Genomic DNA, 24,390 nt, shown 5'->3' with positions numbered 1-24,390 from the left:
ATATATATATATATATATACATACATACATACATACATATGAAGAGTTTATTTGCAAAAATAGATAACTCAATTTTTAAAAAATTTCAAAAATCATGTTTTTTATTGTGTTTTATTGTGTCAGTAGGCTGTATTTTTTGTTATTTTTTAACCTAATCAAAATAAATGAACAATGAAAAAACATGATTTATGAGGATTGTTAAAAACGGAGTTACCTGTTTTGCAAATGAACTCTTCATATACATACACACACACACACACACACACACATATATACTGTATATATATATATATATATGTATACATACATGCTATTTATGCTATTTATGTTATGCTATGCTATTTGTTTCTGTTTCATTTATTGAATTGTAATTGATTTAAGATGGATTTACTTTAAAAACTTATATGATATACTGTTTAATTACTGCAATAATGTTTAGAGTCAAACTCAATTTTCTCACAATTTTCTACTTATTTGACATGGCTTTTTGAAACTTGGAATCTACTCCTCACTGTCGTAGATAAAACCAGTAATAACAAAATGTTCTGAATATAGTGTATGAATGCATGTAAATGAAAGGCAAAGTAGCTCTGATGAGGCTGATTGGGTCTATAGCCGAGCTGTACGACCAGCACCAGATTTCAAGGAGATGATATCCCTCTTGGTTAATCATTAAATCCCAGAATCCATTGCCAGTCTTCTGTAAATAAGATAAATGGCCTTAAGGCACTCACCTCTGTGACGCACCATTTCAGAGAGAGCAGAGCTTTAATTAACACTGGAAGGTGTTATCTTGCCCATTCTTGGATTAATGAACTTTTCCAGGATTAATGTTATATTTGAACGATGGTTATTAGAGTTTTCATCATGCTACAGGTTTATTTTGTGAGCATTTGTTTCTGAGGAAAGAGGAAAAGCAACACACATAGTTGACAAATTGTTTGAATGTTTTTTGGAGATTCGTTGGGATGCTTCGGAGATGCGTATCATTTCAGGAATGGATATATGCATCACATTGCCAAACGTTAGAATGGGCTGTTGATTTTGGAATGTTTCAACAATTTAGATTTTGAGGGGCACTTTTTTGTATTATTTGACTTGGTGGTTTTAATTTCGCATTCCATTTTTTCTTTTTAATTTCTCCTTGAACATGCCAATGAAAAGAAATATAGGGAGTCCATTGAAGAATGACACGTTTCATCAACTACAAGCATCGCAGACAAAGAGAGCTTGCAAAAACGCAGATGACCTCCACGCTACAATTCTTGTTGACCAAGACAATCTCGGGAAAAACATGCTTTTCAAAGCCAGGCTTGATGAGGAGGAGGATTCCGGCATTAAATCAGGTGGGGAAATCATCTTTGTTGTAAATTGTTTTCAAACTGGCTGCTATGCTTTCAGTTCGAAATTCTCAATCTGTCCCCAGTTTGTTTGGCAATTATACGGTATGAATTGTTTTGGCACATGTCACGGTTTGAAAGCTATGTATGTTATTAATTTGGCAGAAGCTGATGAAAGTAATGGAAGCATTTCTTCTGAAGAGGACCTGGGCCACCTGGATTATTCTAAGACGTTCTCTGTCAAACAAACTGTGCCAAAGAAAAGCATCAGTCAGATCATCAAGGACAAGAAGAAACAGACTCAGCTTACTTTACAATGGTACTCTCTCATCATTTCATCTTTTAATGAAGCTTGCCACTATAAACAATGTACAGAAAGTGGAAGCATAGAATGATAATACGCTTGAGTTTTGTTCTTTTATTAGGCTTGAGGAAAATTACATAGTTTGCGAAGGTGTTTGCCTGCCACGGTGCATCCTCTACGCTCATTATTTAGACTTTTGTCGGAAGGAGAAATTAGATCCTGCATGTGCTGCCACTTTTGGGAAGGTAAGAGGAGCTTTTATATCTACAGTTACTGTATGTGTTTAATAGAAACGTTCTCAGTTCTAAAACTGGTACTCTGCTGAAACCTATTGCATTTTAGGTTTATTTCAGTTGATCTTTAGAAAGCTGTCATGATCTGATAAAAGGTTGTGCTTTATCATTATCAGACAAAAATACCTATTGATTTTGTATTTACAGTGCATGGCGATCGATTGTACTATATATTAGAACTCTATCATTGTCGTTTCAGACCATAAGGCAGAAATTTCCTCTGCTTACAACACGAAGGCTTGGAACCAGAGGCCATTCTAAGTAAGAGAGAGCTAAATGGCCTGCTTACTGAAAATGTTATTTATTATTTAATGTGCTATTTAAATGGCTACATCTAAAGCTCTCTGTGTTTGTCTTTCAGGTATCATTATTATGGTATTGGAATCAAGGAGAGCAGTGCGTATTATCACTCTGTGTACTCTGGAAAAGGTTTGACACGGTTAGTTTTGACCTTCATCCCTTTATTTCAGCACCCAATTGCAAGTGCTTTGAATAATCTGTAATGCAAGTGATTTTTCAATGCCCATACTGAGACACATTATATTTACTGACGTTTATTTTCATGATTCATTTACATTTTTTAATGTTTTATCACATCAGTAATGTCTCTTATATGTTTTGCACAGATTCTCTGGAAGCAAGCTAAAAAATGAGGTTGGCAGTTTTACTGTTTTTCATATTAAAAAGAAGTGCTGCACTTCAATTTTAGTATCTCAACATTCTCAGGAAACTGATATACTGTCCAAAAGTTTGGGGTTGGTATGTTTTTAAATATACATAAGTCTCTCATGCTCACCAAGGCTGCATTTAATTGATCAAAAATGAAGTAAAAATTGCATGACGTTATTACAATTTGAAAGAAATGTTATTTAGTTTAATATAAATTCAAATGTTATTTTGTCCAGTGAATTCAAAGTTGAATTTTCGGGAGTCTTCAGTGTCACATGGTCCTTCAGAAATCATAAGCTGATTTGGTGCTATTATTGCCAAAGATTGGTATCAATATAATGCATTCTTGCTGAATAAAAGTATCAACTGATGACCCTAAACTTTTGACCCTTGGCTATTTTGTAGTGGAATACTCGTGTATTCTTGCAAAATGTAAGACCTTCACATGCATTTCACATATTTTTAAAAAATGCTGTCATGTTTTGGTATCTAAACAGCAGCATAATAGTATTTATATGCCTGCTCTTTATTATTCACAGGGAGGATTCACCAGAAAATACTCTCTTAGTTCTAAAACAGGAACTCTTTTACCTGAATTCCCGAGTGCACAGCATTTAGTGCTTCAGGAGTCTGTTTCAAAAGATAAGGTCTGTTCATTTCTATCCAAAATGCTGTTTATATGTGCTACTTCTAATTTACTTACCTTAGATTCTGCAATTCTTTTCATTTGTTAGGTCGACACGTTGATTATGATGTACAAAACCCACTGTCAGTGCATTCTGGACAATGCCATTAATGTCAACTTTGAGGAGGTGCAGTTTTAAGCTCTTAAGGAATCTCTAATCATGACATTTAGATTCTAGAAAATGCACAGTAATCAATTCCATTTGTTCCAGATCCAGAACTTTCTACTTCACTTCTGGCAAGGAATGCCTGAACATCTCCTGCCACTGCTAGAGAATCCGGTTATCGTGGACATCTTCTGTGTGTGTGACTCTATACTCTATAAAGTGAGTGTTTTTTAGCCATATCTATCACTCAAAGGTTTTGGGTTGGTTTAAAACCGTTGTTTTGTTTTTGTGGAAGGTTAGGATAGGTTTTTTTCAGAGTCTTTCATGGATGTGAAGTTCAAATAACAGCATTTATTTTAAATATAAATCTTTTGCAACATTATAAATGTCTTTACTGTCACTTCTACTATGACTTGTGACTGTGACTATGTCCCCTTGTCTCAAACCTAGACGTTAAATCTTAAAATAAGAAAATCAATCACAGAAATGTTAAAGCTATATATTTAAAGCTATAATGAAATAATTCAAAAATATGGTATCATTTACATGAATCGTTCCATTAATACTTTTTTTTGTTGAACAGTAGCTCATAGTCGTCACATCATGTTTGACTCAAACTGTCTGAATTATTTTCCACAGGTTTTGACTGATGTTCTCATCCCTGCTACTATGCAGGACATGCCAGAGAGGTTTGTCTATTAAACTGCTGCATTATATAATACACATTTGTGACCCGGGACCACAAAACCAGTCATAAGTGTCACTTTTTCAAAATTAATTTTCGAATTTGTTGTCTGAAAGCTGAATAAATAAGCGTTCCACTGATGTATGGTTTGTTAGGATCGGACAATATTTGGCCGAGATACAACTATTTGAAAATCTAGAATCTGAGGGTGCAAAAAAATCTAAATATTGAGAAAATTGCTTTTAAAGTTGTCCAAATGAAGTTCTTAGCAATGCATATTACTAATCAAAAATTAAGTTTTAATATATTTACAGTAGGAAACTTACAAACTATCTTCATGGCACATGATCTTTAGTTAATATCCTAATGATTTTTGGCATAAAAGAAAAATCTATAATTTTGACCCATACAATGTATTTTTGCCTATTGCTACAAATATACCCCAGCGACTTAAGACTGGTTTTGTGCTCCAGGGTCACATTTGGTTTATATGTAGTTGATTGAAAAGATGTTGAATATGATATTGTTAAGTGTTTTTGAGTGAGTTTAGGGAAATATCTTCAGTCTTTTGGCAGATATTCGAAATTTTGCCAAGCACTGGGAACACTGGATGGTGTCTTCCTTAGAGAATCTTCCAGAAATCCTCTCAGAAAAGAAACTGCCGATAGCGCGGCGATTTGTGTCCTCCTTAAAGAGACAGACATCATTTTTACATCTAGCACAGGTAGATATGTTGTACAGAAACATCGATAAATCTTAAGTTTGCGTCATTTTTGAAATAAAAGTGCATCTATAATGGATTTATATCTTTTCAGATTGCAAGACCTGCACTGTTTGACCAGAATGTAGTGACTTCTATGGTGAATGATATTGATAAGGTGGATCTGAACAGTATTGGTTCTCAAGCACTCCTTTCAGTTACAAATGAGCAAGATTCAGACTTCTACTCTGAATGTGAGTTACCGATGGCTTTTTAAAAAAAATCTCATATGCTGAGCCTCAAACTATATTTATGATTTCTTGATCTTATCTGCTAGATGACTCAATTTCAGTGTTTCAAGAATTGAAAGACCTCCTGAGGAAAAACGCCACAGTTGAGTCTTTCATTGAATGGCTGGACTCAGTGGTCGAGCAGAAAGTTATTAAGGTTTGTCGCATTTCCAACACACAGTATTCAGGCTAGCCATGACTGTTAATGTTAAATTGTATATTATCTCTCTTTTAGCCCAGCAAACAAAATGGTCGGTCAGTGAAGAAGCGAGCTCAAGATTTCCTTCTGAAGTGGAGTTTTTTTGGAGCACGAGTGATGCACAATCTCACCCTAAACAACGCTACTAGCTTTGGTAAACCTTTAGCATGCATTCATATAAACTGCAGTCACTGATTCAGTTGCTTTCTATGTCTTTAGATATAATTGAATCACAATAGTATAGTCAAATCTGTACTATTCATTCAGGCTCTTTAGCTGGGGATCCACTGCTGAGAATGAGCCATAAAAGCCTGTACAAACAAAGCTTTATCTCGTGTCGCGTGTGTGTGCCCTGATTAGGGAGTGACCTTTCTCTGTGCTCCTAACATTGGATGACCCTACAGGTGTTCACAAAGCCAAACAGTATCACCTGGAAGGCCACATATTTCACCTCAGCAATAGCTCGGTGAAACCCGTGGGAAACTCTGGTCGTGCGCATTGCATTGTGGGATTCAGTACTCTGCATAGTGTGTTTTTTTTTTTTTTGTATAATCAGTGATCCTGGAATACTGTGCCATGAACTGCAAAAATAGGACAAGTAGTGTGCTGTTCTGAACAAAGCCAGAGTTTGTGTGCTGCTGAGCGAAGCTGCTTTTAATCAAAGATCAGATACCTTTGATTATTATGGTTATTAAGATTTAGGGAGTGATTTTTGCAACATATACTAAAACAATTGAACCTGGTTTAATGTTATTTACAGGCTCATTCCATCTCATTCGGATGCTTTTGGATGAGTACGTCCTGCTAGCCATTGAAACCCAATTCAACAATGACAAAGAGCAAGACCTTCAGAATCTACTGGAGAAATACATGAGGAGTGCAGGTACCTTAAAGGGATAGTTCACCCAAAAGCCAAAATTCTGTCATCATTTACTCACCCTCAAGTAGTTCCAAACCTGTATGAATGTCTTTGTTCTGCTGAACACAAAGGAAGATATTCTGAAGAATGTGGGAAACAGAGCGGTTCTGGGGCACCATTGACTTCCATAGTATATTTTTTCCTACTATGGAAGTCAATGGTGCCCCAAAACAGCCTGGTTACAAACATTCTTCAAAATATCCTCCTAATTCATACAGGTTTGGAACTACTTGAGGGTGAGTAAATGATGACAGAATTTTCATTTTTGGGTGAACTATCGCTTTAATATTTTAGTTTTAATTATAAGTGTATATTTATAAGTGCCCCTTAGTAGTTTATTTTACTGTACATTACTGCTAAAAAGTACGATTTATTCATGTTTTTGAAACACCAAGGCCGCATTTATTTGATCAGAAATATTGTAAAAGCATGAGGAAACTGTTCAAAACTGTTCTCTTGAATTATGCTTTATTTATGTGATAGAAAAGCTGAATTTTCAGCATCATCGTCAGTGTCATATGATCCTTCAGAAATCATTTGGAGTTTGAGAAACACTTAAGATTATTATCAGTGTTGAAAACAGTTGTGCTGCTTAATATTTTTGTGGAAACAGTGATCAAATTTTTTCAGGATTTTTTTATGAATAGGAAGTTCAAAAGAACAGAAAATATTTTATAACATTTTAAATGTTTTTACTATCACTTTTGGTCAACTTAATGTATCCTAGCTGAATAAAATTATTTAATTCTTAAACATAAAAACACTAACTGACCCAGACGTTTCAATGTATATGCAAATGTCTTAAATGTGATCTTTTCATTTTGACAGATGCTAGTAAAGCTACTTTTACCGCCTCCCCAAGTTCCTGTTTCTTGGCCAATCGGAATAAATCCGGTGTGGCGTCCGGTGATTCGACTGTCAAGGATGAGAACCCACCAGAACATGATTTCCTGTCGCTCACAGCTGCACAGCAGGGGCTCGGGACCAGTACTGTTGTGTACCATAGTGCCGATCTGGACAACTTTACTATACCTGGTACTTGAAAACATCAATTTGAGACATATTCATGTTTAATATAGTCAAAAAAGTTATTTTTATAAAGTTATTATTGACCATAGAGTGCAACAGTCACTTTTTCAGAAACTTTTGTTTCAGAAGTCATTTTCCTATTATTTTCTCCATGGATGTGCAATTCTCTGATGAAAAGAACCAAAACCAAAGAGTAGGGACAAATTTAACGAGATTTTTAAACATTAGTACATTTATAAATTATTAAAAAAAATAATATTTACAACTTCAGTGCTCATATATGGAAGCAAACTTAGTGTAACCAGTCAGAAATTACTAGTGCATTTCACAAATAATTACAAAGAAACAGCAATACACTGAAAATTTTGGAGTAGAAAAACTGAAATTTCTTGTAAAATATACTTTGTTTTATTTACAGCTTTGGAAAATAATTTACTCTATATTTAGTAAATTACTCAGATTCATGCATTCCTCCTCCAAAGTGATGCTGTTATTGTTTCTTAATTATATTTAATAAATATTTGATTTTAATAAAACTAATTATTATTTATATTTCTATATTAAAATAATACATATTTTTCTTTATGAAGCAATTCTTCATTTCAGTATTTCAATATTAACATTACTGTAAAAATAATTTTTTTCAAAGTTGTAGATAAAACAAGGATTACTTAAGTACTGTATATTTTACATTTCAGTCGTTCTACTTCTAAATTTCATATTTAATTCAATGTGTTGCTGTTTATTCGTCATTAATTGTGAAATTTACTAGAAATATCTGTGTGAAAATGGAATTACTATTATTTTTCAGGTCAGATGGATTACTCGCAGAACAGCGCCCCCCTGATGACCCCTCCGATCTCTCCTGCCATGATCAACCGTAGCAGCGTGATCAACCAGGGCCCGATGGCTGTGAGGCCGCAGAGCAGCTGCCCCATCCAGCCCCAAGTGTCCTGCCAGACCTTCTCCGACAGCATGTACCAGAGTCTACACAATGCTAGTTCCGGCTCCTATCCCAGCTCGTCTTACTACCAGCCTGTGTTCAGAGCTCAGACTCACACCCCAACATCAGCCTATCAGGCCCGTGCTGAAAGCGCCCGCTACACACCCTTCTCTGGACACCAGCTGACCAAAGACTGCTTCAGCAGCAGCTGCACCGTGTCTCCCTACAGCTCGAGGATTGCAGCGACTGGGTACGCAGCCTCAGGTGACCCTGTGATGGATACTGAGGGCGTACAGCTGCTGGACTCCACAGCGTACAGCTTTGGAGGAAGTGCTGCCAGTGGAGATGGATGTTCAGGTCCAGTTTGCAGCTCTGGGCACAATGGTGAGAAAACAAGGATTATTATTGGCCAATTAAAATAAATGTATAAAAATGTACACTACTGTTTAAAATTTGGGGTTAGTAAGATTTTTTTATTACTTTTATTCAGGATGGATGCATTAAATTGATCAAAAGTGACAGTAAAGACATTTAAAAAAGTATTAATGTTAAAAAAAATTCTATTCCAAATTAGAGTTGCAAAAAGGTGGGAAATTTCCAGTAGAGTTCGGAAACGTTCCAGAAATTTTAGAAACTTTCCAGGATTTTTTTTAGAATCTTCTGGGAATTTTTGGAAAGTTTCCAGACATTTTACACCCCTTAGCAACCCTATTCCAAATAAATTCTGTTCTTTTGAACTTCCTATTCATCTAAAATCTAGTATGTATTAAGGATTCCACAAACGTATTAAGTACCACAACACTGATAATAATAAGAAATGTTTCTTGAGCAGCGAATCCAGCAATATTCAAATGATTTCTGAAGGATCATGTGACTCTGAAGACTGGTGTAATGATGCTGAAAATTCAGCTTTGGTAATATTTCACAACATTACTGTTTTTACTGTAATAATTGCAGTATTACTCTTTTACTTTTTAAATAATTATAATTAAATAGTTTTGTTATTTTTTAATTATATATTTGAAATAAATTTAAAAATAAAATAAAAAACTAAAAGGAAATGAAATGAATTTGCCTGATAAAGCATGTCCTATATTTAGCACACACAATGAGCTTTGGTGCAGGCAATGCAGCTTTGAGTCCAGCTCATGTCACGTTTCTATTCTTCTCTATTCTATATATCATTTCTTGTCCTTTCTTCACTGTTCCTATTTAAAAAAGCAGCAAAAATGATGAAAAGGGATTGCATAAATAAGGAAAACTTAAAAATAAATACATTTAAATAAAAAAGTGATTTATCTTATGTTCTTTCCCTATAGACTTATCTGTAACATACATTTGCAAAGCCCAAAAACTGACCTCAGATGACAAGATTTATCAGTTATTTTAATCATGCTGCTGAGACAGGAACATATGATGTTATTTTCAAATTCTCCTATTGAAACATTATTGTTCTTCTTTCTCCTGGCCAGGATATTACAGCAGCGGGTATGTGGACGCTCAGAGGATGGGCACGTTTATCGATCAGCATGTGTCAGTTATCAGCAGCGTCAGCAGCATTCGCTCCGTTTCGGCCTATGCTGAAGTACACGACCCTCTCAACATCCTGGATGACACGAGCAGGAAGACAACAAGACCCTACTACACTGACATGTCCGCAATGGGCACACACACAGCAGGTGAGGACAGAAATCCGGGGCTAGTTGTCACACAGGCGCTGTATCTCAGCACCTATAACCTATAAAGATGACTGTGTTCTCAGGACAAGATGTCAGGCGGGTCATGTAATGTAATGAAGCTGAATTTTCAGCATCATTACATTAATTCTAATATGCTGATCTGCTGCTCAAGAAACAATTATTATTATTATCAATGTAGAAAAACAATATTTTTGTGTGAAAACCATGATACATTTTTCATTATTCTTTAATGAATAGAAAATTCAAAGGAACAGCATTTATTTGAAATAGAAACCTTGTGCAATAATGTAAAAGTCTTTACTGTCCCTTTTGCTCAACTTAATATACAGTTGCTGAATAAAACTATGAATTGCTTTCAAAAATCCTCCTAACCCCAAACATTTGAATAGTAGTGTATGTTGTAAAATGTTTCCGTTTCATTAATTGCCTCAGAAGATCATTTACTCTTCAAATTTTACCATTAAAAAGCCATTAAATGTCAAAAACTGAACTACTGGCAGGTTACCATTGTGACAACTTGCCCCGCTCAATGTGTATTCTTGTACAAAGACAAACAGTGGATATTTTCAGCTGTTTTTTTTTTTTTTACGAAGACTTTAAGGTATGTGCTTATACGTAGTGTGACAACTAGCCCCAGCCTCCCTTATATATTTAATGAGGTCATTATGCATGGCTATTTTTGGCAATTTTGATATATAATATCTTCCATTGCTGTCTTATGCTTCTTTATTTTGTCCTTTTTCAGGATCCAGCATCGCTCATTCCTGCTCCGTCTCGACACCCTGCATGTATGGAACTCCTGCTCCTTATCACTCCCAGAATGCACTGCTGCCTCTCCAGGGGACCACAGAGATCAGAGAAATGGTGTCGTCTCTGCCCCCCATTAACACTGTGTTCATGGGGTCAACTGGAGGGCCGTCCTGACCGAAACCTTATCTGTAATTCAACATCTCTGCTGTACTCACAGAAGGTGAGACATGTTTTAGCTCATCTGTATATCTGTCAGTGCGTTTTTCATTGCCAATTACATTGCAAAAAGACTAATTGATTTACTGAATTGTTGTTTCTTTGTGCTAACAGTTAGGATTATGACAGGTAATGGCCCAATTAAATCTTTTATTTAAGCCTTTGTAGTATATTATATAATACAGTTTCATTATTGTTCTTGATTTGGCATACTAATAATATATATATATATATATATATATATATATATATATATATATATATATATATATATATATATATATATATATATATATATATATATATATATATATATATATATATATAATTTTTTTGCTTTCTTCATTTCTGGAGGTCAAACTTTATTATTTAATAAACTACAAGCTAAATAACATCTACGCTGTGACCATCTGATATCATTTCGTAAATGTTTCTGCAAATGTTTCCATAATTAAAGAGCCTTTATTCAGCCTTTGATTTTCAAATGATATCTTTCTTGGAAAAAGCATTTATCCATAAAGGACATCACTAATGCAGTCATTAAAAAGAGACAAGCATGAAAGCAGCAGAAGGACATTAATAGAGCAGACTTTGACAGCAGATGTTCAAATCAGATATAATGAAGGCCCGTTCACATCAGCGTTATGTTAGTTGTATTTATATACTAATAGTTTTTATTCATATTTTCACTTAGCTTCATTTTATATTTTCAGTTTTCATTTTTTGTTGAATTTTTTGTAATTTTTGTCATTTTAATTAATTGTGTTTGTAATATTACTATTTAAGTTTAATTTATTTCCTTTAAGGTTTTACTTTAGTTTTAGTTTAGTTAGAAATTTTGGTTAGTAATTTCAGTGCTTCAGCTTAATCTTAGTTCAGTTAGTTGCCAAAGCAACATTTCTCATTTCCATTATTTATGTTTTGTATGTAAAATGTTTATTTCATTTCATTTTTATTTGATTTTCAATTACACAAATGTATAATAACCATGGTTCACACCAAGGAGATTTAATTGTATTAAGATTGTATTATTTAATTGCAAGATTTAATTTAAATGACATTTTAAAATATATCAAAATATATAAGTTACTTTAAAAATATTTCAAAATTGTACTGTTTTTACTGTATCTAATAAATGCAACCTTGTTGGGCATAAGAATCTTCTTTCAAGAGCATACACATTTTTACCAACCCCAAACTTTTGAATAGTTGTGTAATTAGTAACATAACTATATCCAGGTTTTCTTGTAGTGCAAATAGACAAATAGCAGTTTTTAATTTGAAGAAGAAATCTTTTATATGTCTTTACTGTCTCTTTTGATCAATTCAATGCACCTCTGCTGAATAAAAGCATTAATTTATTAAAAAAAAAAAAATTGAATTAATCAGTCTTACTGACCCCAGATATTTATGTAAGATGTTTTTGTATCTATTGGGTAATTTAATGTTAATTTAACATTAGATGTACATATTACCATAATATAACATTCATTTTAGTAAGTAATTTTAATGCTTCAACTTAAACTTAGTTTAGTTAGTTTGCCAAAGCAACATTTCTAATTTCCATTTTTTATTTCAATTAATTATTTTTGAATAGTTTTAGTTTTAGGTAATTATAAATAATTGTCTCTGGTAATTTCTCTGGTAATTATAAATAAAAATCTCTGGTTTACACCAAGGAGATTTCAAACAGGAAACACAATTGGGTGTTATCTTCATCTTAAGAAATTAATTGATTTCTTGCATTGCTAACAATCAAGTTGATAAAGGTGTTGACTAAAACCAAGCATCCAGGCCACAAGCTGTTCATACATTGTGACTCTTGGTGTGGTTTATTCATCCCCGGGTTCTTTAAATTCAGCTTTGTTAGTCTTTGAGCAGATGGACGCTAATAAATCCATAATCAGATTGTCTGAAATGATATAATTGCATCATGATATATTTGTATGTACGGTGCTGGTGCAAAGTCGCATGGCTCGGATGAGGATTTCAGCATTTGTCTGTGTGTAAAGACGTGACGAGAAATGATAAAACCGGCCACATTGTGCTGGCCTTTATCTCCTCAAAGGGAAAATCCATTTCGGGCCTCGGACAGGAACAGATGGCTTGAAATGTAATGATTACAAAATCCTGACGTTAAAATAGTTTAATTACAAAGTCAATAATGCCTCTAACAATTGCCTGGGCTTTAGTGTAAAAACAACAGAAGGCAGAACGCAAACTTTGGGACAATGTTTAACCAGAACTTTGCATTAGGCAGGGAGACTCCATATGCAGCTCTGGAAGAGCAAAGATCAACAGATCCTGTGTAATTACGACTCTGTGTGTGTGTGTGTGTGTGTGTGTGTGTGTGTGTGAGAGAGAGATGGACTTAGTTCAGTAATGTGTGCTTAACCGACCACTGTCACAATCATATTTACTTCTCATGCTTTTATAATCACTGACAATCTTTCAGCTTTCAAATCTTAATTCATATCTGTAGGTTTTTTCTCAACATATCCATTGCACATGTTTTTTTTAAAGATGTCTCTTATGCTCACCAAAACTGCATTTATTTAATTAAAAATACAGTAAAAACAGTAATATTGTAAAATATTATTACAATTTAAAATAACTGTTTACTTAGTTTAGTATGTTTTAAATGTAATTTATTCCTGTGGTGCAAAGCATTCAGAAATCATTCTAATACGCTGATTTGTTGCTCAAGAAATATTTCTTATTATTATCAATGTTAAAAACAGTTGTGCTGCTTGATATGTTTGTGGAAACTGTGATCATTTTTTTCAGAATTCTTTGATTGTATAGAAAATTTAAAATAACAGTTTTTAATTTGAAGAAGAAATCTTTTATATCAAAATGTCTACTGTCTCTTTTGATTAATTCAATGCACCTCTGCTGAATAAAAATATATATATATATTTTTTTAAATCAATCATTTAATTAATCAGTCTTACTGACCCCAGACTGGTTATCTATTGGGTAATTTAATGTCAACTTAATGAAATTAAGATGCACATTTATAATCAACCAGCAGGGGTCGATAAAGTTTTGAAGCCATTTCCTCTAGCTGTGGTTGTAGCATTTAGCAAGGTTTATTTGATAGCACTGAACAGTCATTAACATGAAGGATAATGTACTTATTTAATTAGACTTGAATAAAAAATTAGGCCATGGGGGACAGATGAAGTCTAGGTTGTGTATTTTTTACAATTTCAGAAAAAAATGTTTTGTGATCAGCACCAAGATGCACAATACAGCCTCGCCACTTTTATCCCTCACACATTAATTTGTGTTGAATTAAATACGACGCATCTACCCTGACTAAAGTCTATTGTGTTTCATTTGTCGCAGTGGGAATGCAAGGTCAGGATGAGCACAATGCATTGTGAGATACAGAACCAGTGCAGTGTGATCTGTTATAATGTATATTTCTGTCATGACAACTCTCGGAGGGATTGGCATGGTAATGTACATGACAATGTTAATGTATTTGGTCTAATTTCAGCAAACCTGCATATTTGTCACTTGCATAATATATCTATGCATACTGAAAATTAGCATACTATATACTGCAGATACACTACCATTCAAAAGTTTGGGGTCTGTAAGATTTTTAGTTTGAAAAAAAGACTTTTATTCAGCATGGATGCATTAATTTAACAAAAGTGCCAGTAAAGTCATTTATAATGTTACAAAAGATTTCTATTACAAATAAACGCTGCTCTTTTGAACTTTCTATTCATCAAAGAGCACTACAAAAAAGAAAGAAAATCACAGTTTCCACAAAAATATCAAGCAGCACAACTGTTTTCAACAATGATAATAAAAAGAAATGTTTCTTAAGCAGTAAATCAGTATATTAGAATGATTTCTGAAGAATCATGTGACACTGAAGACTGGAGTAATGATGCTGAAAATGCAGCTTTGCATCACAGGAGTTAATTACATTTACAATATCTATTTATCTAAAATTACAACAACATTTCAAAATACTGCTGTTTTTATTGTATTTTTGATTAAATAAATGCAGCCTCGTTGTGCTTTCATTGCTCACGCAGAAAGCCTCAATGACAAGCGGCACACAACTATGCAGATGTTAACACGTTATCGCCAGGATAAACTGTGCAGTAGAAGTGTTTCCTCAACACTTGAGATTTCAGGGGTGAGAGGAAAAAGCCCTACAGCATCTATAGCAACACATCCATGAAGGAACTTTATCACTGTGTACAGTTTGCAAAGGAGGCTTTTGATTAGATTTCCCATAGGGGCTTGTTAACAGGTTGTCAGATAACTTTTTAAGTGTCAAAAGCCAATGAAATGAGTAACAGAGGCCTCAAGATGGGAAACTATATATACACTATATTGCCAAAAGTATTGGGTCACCCCCTTCTAATGAACATGTTTGACTACTTTAGTAATTTCTATGAGTACAAATATTAATGTTAAAGCATATAATGATATTCTAGGGAATTGTGTGCTTCTAATTTTATAGCAACAGTTTGGACAGGACCCTTTTCTATTCTAACATGACAGTGCCTCTGTGTATAAGGCACAGTTAAAAAAGACATAATTGATTGAGTCAGTGTGGAAGAACTTGACTGGTCTGCAGAAAGCCAAGTCCTGATCCCAGCTGAGCACCTCTGGTGAGACTTTAAATGCAGACCTTGAGCCAAAAACTCATCACCATATATATATATATATATATATATATATATATATATAGTTAAACTATCTGAATATTTTGGCATTGCTGTTGAATTACTTTTTCAATGTAACATGTCTACTTAAAATTTCATAAAAAAATGAAAGTTCATCAAAAAATGAAGAATGTTGGCAATCAAAGTTAATGGTAGCCATTGACTTCCATAATATGGAAAAAATTTCCAATTTTGGGCAAATGATCCTTTTAAATAAGTCTCTGTACTGACACAACTTTAGGTTGTCAGACTATATGGGTTAAAGAAGTAGTTTTTTTGCTGAAGATTTACTTACCCTCACGCCATACAAGATGTAGATGAGTTTGTTTCTTCATCCAAACAGATTTGGAGAATCTTAGCATCACTTGCTCACCAATGGATCCTTTGCAGTGAATGGGTGCCGTCAGAATGAGAGTCCAAACAGCTGATAAAAACAAAACAATTATCCACAAGCAATCCACTCCCCTTCAGTCCATCAATTAACATCTTGTGAAGTGAAAAGCTGCATGTTTGTAAGAAAAAATATCCATGATTAAGGTAACCATGATTAAGGTAACCACATTTTGCTCTGATTTGCATTAATTTTGGCATATGAGGAGAAGAAGTGCTAACTAATTTTAGTTCTCCATCTTTTTTCTTGTTTTCTATTTAATGACTCTCTCTTAATGCCACATGCATCATCTTATCCTCTGTATGAGAAGTATTAGGTGTTAAGTGCTTTATGTCCACTTTGGGGCAGTGTAGTGCAGGAGATTGAAGACTATTGCATGAACCTGTTTCATGCATTATAGTCTCTGTTTTAGATGATGATGATGTATTTGAATACACCAAAGCCCTTTGAATCTGGTTGCACTAACATTAAATGTTAAAACATTTGTTTTAATGTTGATAGTTTTTGATTGTGCATTTCCTAATTTTTAAGGACCTTTAAAGAGCACCTTAATAAATAAATATAAAACAAAAAGCTATTATCTTTTAGTGGACCTAGAATAAAATGCCAAACATATGTATATTTAAACAGCAGTTTTTGCTATTATGCAGTAAAATACCCAACAAAATTAAATTGTGAAGAAAAATAATAAGACTTCTTTTCACTGAAAAGAGTGTAAACCTCATAACATTTCATTATATTTATACTTTATCAAATCAGTAAGAAAAATGATAAAGAAAAGGAAATAAAGGAAAATAATTTACTTTTCTTGGCAAACAAGACTGAGAGTCTAAGACTGATCGCTGACAATCAGGACTTTAAAAACTAACTGATATCATTATCTTTATTTGGGTTGATATTTTCACAACTAATATCTATGTGTATAAAAACTGACATCTTTTCATTGTTCTGACATCCAAGTGCTGATTATAATAATTACCTGCATTTCCTTTGTGCCTTCACAGTTTTCCCCACAGTTCTTCACAGCCAAAGGCTGTCTATCAGTTCAAAGGTTTTGACTAACAAGAAGTTCAAGAATTCAGCAACTGCATGTGTCCTAACCTGGAGTGAGCAGCAGGCCGCTGTAACAGTATTTGGAGAGCATTGTGGGCATTTCTCTCATTGGTGATAAATGTGTGGAAGAATCTCTCATGGGCTGCCTGACAGAGAAACTCCTGCAGCATATCAGACAGAAAGATAGATGGATGGATGGATGGATAGATTTAATAAAACTAATTCTAAAGTTAAACAAGAATTTCACTTGGATGCTCAACAAAATGAAATAAATATCTTAAGTGCATCTAGACAAAAATGACAGACGGTAATTATAACATTCTTGCTCAACTTATTAATGTCGTTTACCCGTTCGAGGCTCACATGAGAGGGTTCTTGACCGTCATCCTCCCAAAGAACACTTGCTCCATTTTCAAAGGCTGACGTCAATCCGTTTCTGTCACACGCAGCATGGATGTACCGTAAATGTCGTGTCAAGCCCAGCGCTGAACTTAGTGAATAATGTTCCCCCAAATGGTCTTGAGAGTTGATTTGTTTGTGTCCTTTTTAATTGTTACTTCTCTTTACAACATAAATAAATGCATTCGACAGACACCTTTATCCAAAGCAACTTTCATTCAACAGTTTTGGTATAAGAATCAAACCCATGGCTTTAACCACGCACTACCAATATCCCTTTAGATTTGTCATAAAACAAGATAAAGTACTTGTTCAAATAAGACTTGTTTTTCTTAAAATTTAAGTGTATACCTTTGTGTTTTTATAATGCTAAAATGTTAATTATGTTGTTTTTTTCTGCAAGATTACATTTATCTTGCTTTGTGACATTCCTTTTATAATGTTTCACCAATGTCTTTATGGTTATCAGGTTGGCCAGAACAGCTTAACCTCTTTTGTGCACCCCATGCTCTTTTTAAAGCAAAAATAATTGCAAATCCAGTCATTAGCTTTCTTAATCGTGCAGCGTGAACTATGCAAACACTGAGCTGCTCTCTAGCTGGTTCCTCTCCTGCTTTTGCCCTGTATGATCTCCATTCGATGGAGGGTCTATTGGAGATGGAGTCTTTACACGGTTATCTTTTAGCTGGGTTGAATGAAATGAGTCTATTCATTACATCATTTTAATTAGAGCGGGAGGTGAGACGCCCATTGAGGGCCACTTGATGCAAATTGAATAAAAGTGTCAAATGGGTGAAATCAAATGAATATGTTCCTCCACGCTCATGCCTCGGCATTAAGAAGCAAAAGATATGTGAACAAAATCTTCGAATAATGTAAGTAAAAACACTATTGAAACCTAGTATGCAAGCATCCTCTTAGGCGTTCATAGAATTTGCAGCTGACTGACTTTGATGCAGAGCATGCATGAATCCCATGAGGGTTTTTGTTGTTGTTCTGGGTAGCTTTTTGATATTTCGCCATTGCGTTTGACTGTGTATGTCAAGCTATATGGATGTCCCCCATCCCCCTGTCTCTTTGTTACAGATCCTTTGCCTCACTGGCCTGTGTCAGTGTCTCTTTTGTAAGGATGTCCCATGTCTCTATGGCAGCCCAGATGAGGTTCAGTGAAGACGAGACATGTGATGTCTGGGCGAATATGATGGGGCTCTTTTCAATGGGGCGGTAGAGATGTACAAAGACAAATATCTCCCAGAAATATTAAGACAACGTTTAAAAGTAACAGTAATGCAGACCTTTTTACTCTCTTTTTTTAGAACACTTGTCCAAGTACTCCACCTAAAAATAAAAAACATAATTGGATTATGACAAATAATATTGTATTATACAAAATATAATTTTACTATGCAATAGGCTAAGGGCTTTATTTATTGTGATTCATCATGTAGCCAGCTGACTGTAATATTATTTTATGTACGTAATATTAATATTAAGAATATTAAGAAACTGCTGACTTACGAGAAAAGAAAACAGTCATGTAGTTATATTTATTTATTATATTACATATTATTTTAATTATTTTTATGATATATTTAACTATTTTAATTATATCTAGCATGTACTGTATATATTAATAATATATATAAAATAAATGGACAAGATTTTATTATGTTAGAAGAAACTGCTGAGAAAGGAATTTTTAATTATACTTATGTATTGTGTCTGTGTGTGTATAGGCTATATATGTATTACTCTGAACACTAGTAGATCTGTTGAGATGGACGTGGATGCTAACAATATATATGAACTGAAAAAGCTTTGCTTGCCTTTATATATAAGATGTTATTTATTAGAGCATTTGGTGCCTCTCGAGGGGCACTATTTTTCTTGTTTGACCTTGAGGGAACAGTCCTCAATATCTGTGGGAAATCAACAGCATTCTGAAGAGGAACTTTCTTGTGTTGTGTAGTTCTTTCAACTAGAGTTGAATCATTTTAACAATGGGATGGGAAAATAAATGACTTCCAGACTGTGGCACATACTTTAATGACAATTGGTTTGTCTGATGTGTATGTACTCATGTAATAAGGTCACTGTAGTGGAAGAATTTAAGAGTTAGGTGGGCACATCAGGTTAAGATAAACTTACTTTGCTTTACTTTTTGATCCACTGTATGAAAGAGAAATCAATTAATTTGAGCAGTTTTTAAATTCTCATTCCTCCCTCTTATCCTTAATATTTAATTTCGTCTGTCTTCACTATATTAAGAATAAAACCCACAGGGGGAAAAAGACAGATAAGGTAATGTAATGTATCTATAGCAGGTATTTATCATTCATTTAGTCATTCATTCATTCATTCATTCATTCATGCATACATGCATATTTTAAGGTTGAATTTAAAACAATATTAAATCAAAATGGAAAAATACGAAGTCTGAGATGTTCACTAATTAGTGGTGTTTGGAAGGCACATTTTCAAAACCCCTAAGCCTAAGTATTAAATATCATCATCAAGTTGCATGGAAACCCGGAGAATAGACTGAGATGCTTTATGGACTTTCTTTAATACTATATTGTTAGGCTTTATAAGGAGCCATGTGTTTCCTGGCTCAATTGTATAAAACATCTTCCCTTCAAAACTGTATGAACATACATATTACTGAATTCATGCAGTACAACAGTTACTCTGATGTATTTGAACAGTGCACAGCGGTCTCATAATGAAAAATCTCCACTCACACTGCACGCACATGCAAACATTTAAGTGGAAAAGCCCTTTGAGAGTGTTGTACCAACAAACAGGGTCAAAGAGTCATCTCACCAAGCCACAATCATTTTTTGATTTGCACCTGTTGCGGCGTGAATTAGAGGAATATGTAGAGCGCAGATCTTTCATCTGTTAATGAGTGCGTTTGTAGAAAGGCTCCTCAAGCTGGCGACATCCTTTTCATCCCTTCGTCTGCCCTGCCTTTTGTCCCGCCCGGCTCACCTACAGGAAACGCACTATATGAGCATTCAATTAAAGTCTTTGGAGGAGGCAGAAAAATGCTGGGGAGGAGACAGGCAAGAAAAACAGGCCTTTTCTTCAGGAGGACATTGAAAAGGCTTGAAAAGGGTCTTAATTAGGAGATATGTCTAGATGTTTAATTAAGGTGATGCCGGGATAGCGATATCAGTGCGTCAATGAACAAATTCTCAGATGATCCCAAATGAAGCAAAGCTAAAATGTGAGAAATGTTTTTCAAATGGTGTATTTAGGGCCTTATAATGATGCCTTTTATAGCAGCAGAATAAATGACCCGTCTGACTTGAAGCTGATGAATACCTGAACCCACAGCAACTGTAATGTATTCCTCAAAAAAGTCTCCGCTCACATGTCCGTGTCCCTCCACGGCATCAGCATACTTAACGGGTTTTAGCGATACGTAGATGTTAATTATTACAAATACCACTTCTAATGAGCTAATTATGAGCTCCTCAGGCATCTCATATCAGTTTGCATAGATTAAAGACGAATGCGTTTGATTAACACCTCAATACAGAGAGACAGATAGAATGATCGACAGACGAACAGAACGATAGACAGATTGATAGACAGACAGACAGATAGAGACAGACAGACAGACAGACGAACAGAACGATAGACAGATTGATAGACAGACAGACAGATAGAGACAGACAGACAGACAGACAGACGAACAGAACGATAGACAGATTGATAGACAGACAGACAGACAGATAGACAGACAGGTAGGTAGGTAGGTAGGTAGGTAGGTAGATAGATAGATAGATAGATAGATAGATAGATAGATAGATAGATAGATAGATAGATAGATAGATAGATAGATAGATAGATAGATAGATAGATAGATAGATAGATAGATAGATAGATAGATAGACAGACAGACAGACAGACAGGTAGGTAGGTAGGTAGGTAGGTAGGTAGGTAGGCAGGCAGGCAGGCAGACAGGCAGGCAGGCAGGCAGACAGACAGACAGACAGACAGACAGACAGACACAAAGATACATAGAACTATGGAATGACAAACTGATAGATTTACAGACAGACAAACCGATCAATCGATCAATCAAGGTCATCTGGTTAATAAGCATGTTGCATGTTGGCTGACCTGATTTTTAAAAACAACACACAAATAGATTGATCTCTTCTGCTTCTCACTCTTGGCCACTCATTTTGTTTCTTGAGTCTCTTTTTCAGCTGTCCTACTAGGGTTACAGGGCTGTTTATAACTCGGTGTCTGTCCGAGTGTGTGGAGGCCCCGCCACATGACCGGTGATTCATGGGGACGCCCATAGAGCTGTCAGTCCTAAGCCAGGTGTCGAGAAACTGGCAGAGCGCCTGAGTAAAGAAAAAGATTGTGACCTCACCCTGAAATACTGCAAGATGATGGCCCTGCTGGTCACAGGACCCAAGCTACTGACATAAAAGTGCTTTTCTAGGTTCTCAAATGAAACCTGATCAAGTCAAAGCTAAAGTCACATTGAAGACTTATGATGTGTACACATGACAGTGACGACAGCCATTTCTGAGGCTGGGCTCCTCAGATAGAAGTTATTGATTACAAGAGTAATATTAGGGTCAGTAACAATGTCCAAGGTAATGATGAGAGAAAATGTACAAATGTTTAAATATGTAATATTTGTATTCAAGATTATTTTTTTGAAATAATTGGGTTTATAACATCACTGATTTTTTTGAGGTCTGGATAGTAAAAAAAATAGGAGTAATATATTATATTATATAATATATAATACATTTTTATGACACACAAAAAATAAGTCAAGTTTTTTTTTTTTTTTTTTTTTACTTTTTTAAATTTGTCTCATTAAATAATTGAGTTTATAATGTTTGGTATCTGGATAATAGTCTGGATAATAGCAGTTTTTGTATGGTTTTACGTACGTAAAATGGTTTTACTAACAATGCAAAATTGTTTGTTTTTACATGAATGAGGCCCAATGACATTCATCTGCATCTATATCAACATCTGTGATTGACTTTTTGACACTCTATATTGAGTAAGATGATGCGTTTTAATACTTTACGTTCATGTTTATTTGTTATGCCTGGTTTTATTGAGATGCCACAAGAATCAGGAATTCCTGCCACGTGGAACATGACCCATAAGTAAGTGCCACCAGCTAGTTTCTGAGCTGAACAAGCGCATTACTCCAGCAGCATGTTTCCCAAGGTGCCATGCTGTAAAAGTGTGCATTCTCCAAGTGCATTGCTCAATTTAGCACCCAGTATTCACACTATCACTCTGCATTTTCATCTTTTATCAGTCAAGACATATGTGGCTTAAGTTTAGGTTTTAGTCAAGACCACACAATGACGTCCAACTGGTTTGACTCCAGCAAATCACTTTCCAGCTGTCCGTGACATAAACCTTTGTGGCCCAGATCCTGGAAAATCATTTTAATCGCGTGAGCGAGTGGCGATGATCCACAGTCACCCCCTCACCCCTGAGGTCTCGCTGAAGGCTTGAAGGTATGGTGGTTTAAGCTTCAGATTCTCAAGATTCCCCACAACATTGCAGCAATGCTTTAGAGAGTTTCTGCAGCTTGTTATAGGAGATGCCTGGGATGGTTCTCCCAGTGTATATTTTCATTTACTCTGAGTGCTTGGCACACTCTCTTCATAAACACAAGCCTAGGTACACATAGACAGAATTGTTGCTTTGCACTCCATGTGATGAAAGAAGCTATTCATTAGCATATCTCATTTACATAGCTGAGAGGCAATATTTAGGGCCCCGAGGAGCAACGACCAGATAGATGGCAGTTTCTTAAGAAACCATAGCAAAAGATATTTCACTAGCAATTTAAAACTGAATCTGTAAAATTATCAAACTTACAAAGCTCGTTATATCTTCTGAAGTGTTTCTAACAAAAATTGGATATCATCACAATTCTTTCCTAGATGATGAAATGCAACATGAATTCTAAAATATGCTCATCATCCAGTTCAGCCGTATCAAATTTTGGTATAATTTAAAGTGATTTCTTAAAAGCTAATGATAAGAAACTGGAGGAAAATAATTGGTGGACTGAAACAGAAAATGTCAAGGAGTATTTTTATATAAAACAAATATTTTATAATTATTATAATTGATTATTAAACTACATAATCACTGCAGAAATGTAATTGTCAAACTGTTGCATAAGGCATTTCAATGTTGAGAACTAACTAAAATTAGCAGTGCAACTAATGTGAGTATATTTTCAGTATTCTGACAGTAGCTTAGCCGTTTCCAAAACAGTCTATCTTTTCCAGTAACAAGCAGAATGATAAAATGATACACTGCTGTTTTTGTGGCACATTATATTGCACACACAGCTTTACTGCCAAGAGACTCACTCAAATATTACACCTCTGTATATTTACATATTTATAACTACACTACTGTTGAAAATGTGGGGGTGGTAAGATTTATTTTTCAAGGAAATAATTTTTTTTTTTTCCGCAAGGATGCATTGAATTGATTGCTAGTGAAAATTTTACATAAAATTTCAGTTTAAAATAAAAGCTGTTCTTTTCTAATATTCTGTATTCTATATTTCTATAATTTATCATTTTAAAAAAAATCAGCAGCACAGCTGTTTTCAGCACTGATTATAATAAAAATAAATGTTTCTTAAGCAACAAATCAGCATATCAGAATGAGTTCTGAAGGATCATGTGACACTGAAGGCTGGAGTAATGATGCTGATCATTACTCACAAATATAAATTTATTTCACAATAATATTATTTTTAGTTAATTAAATGCAACCTTGGTGAGCAGAAGAAACTTCAAAAACATAAAAAAAATCATACTGGCCCCAAACTTTTGGAAGGTAGTGTATATATGTTTTATTTTAATATTTTTACTGCATATAAAATATTATAAGACTTCTTATACTTAAAATGTATAAGAAGTCATGATTTAACACAGAATAATTGCAAGGAAGTGTAAAGTTTCTCTCCTTCCAGGTATTGCTGTCTGTGGTCTGTTTTC

General features: G+C 34.5%; 1 protein-coding gene across 1 annotated transcript; it reads left to right on the top strand.

The window, feature by feature from the left end:
* Positions 1–1,150: 1,150 nt before the first annotated feature.
* LOC306843507 (DNA-binding protein RFX6) lies at positions 1,151–10,786 on the top strand (the record flags this gene model as incomplete). Its single annotated transcript, XM_079375031.1, has 19 exons — positions 1,151–1,346; positions 1,506–1,659; positions 1,766–1,889; positions 2,137–2,198; positions 2,299–2,376; positions 2,564–2,591; positions 3,146–3,253; positions 3,341–3,418; positions 3,503–3,616; positions 4,037–4,086; positions 4,647–4,806; positions 4,898–5,036; positions 5,120–5,229; positions 5,308–5,425; positions 6,032–6,154; positions 7,019–7,225; positions 8,031–8,546; positions 9,635–9,841; positions 10,608–10,786. 19 exons carry the CDS (start codon positions 1,151–1,153, stop codon positions 10,784–10,786), a joined length of 2,751 nt encoding a protein of 916 aa, XP_079231157.1.
* Positions 10,787–24,390: the final 13,604 nt, after the last annotated feature.

The sequence above is a fragment of the Barbus barbus genome, assembly GCF_936440315.1.
Source record: "Barbus barbus genome assembly, chromosome: 24".
In the NCBI taxonomy this organism is placed as follows: Eukaryota; Metazoa; Chordata; class Actinopteri; order Cypriniformes; family Cyprinidae; genus Barbus; species Barbus barbus.
This window is presented reverse-complemented; position numbering and strand designations above follow the sequence as displayed.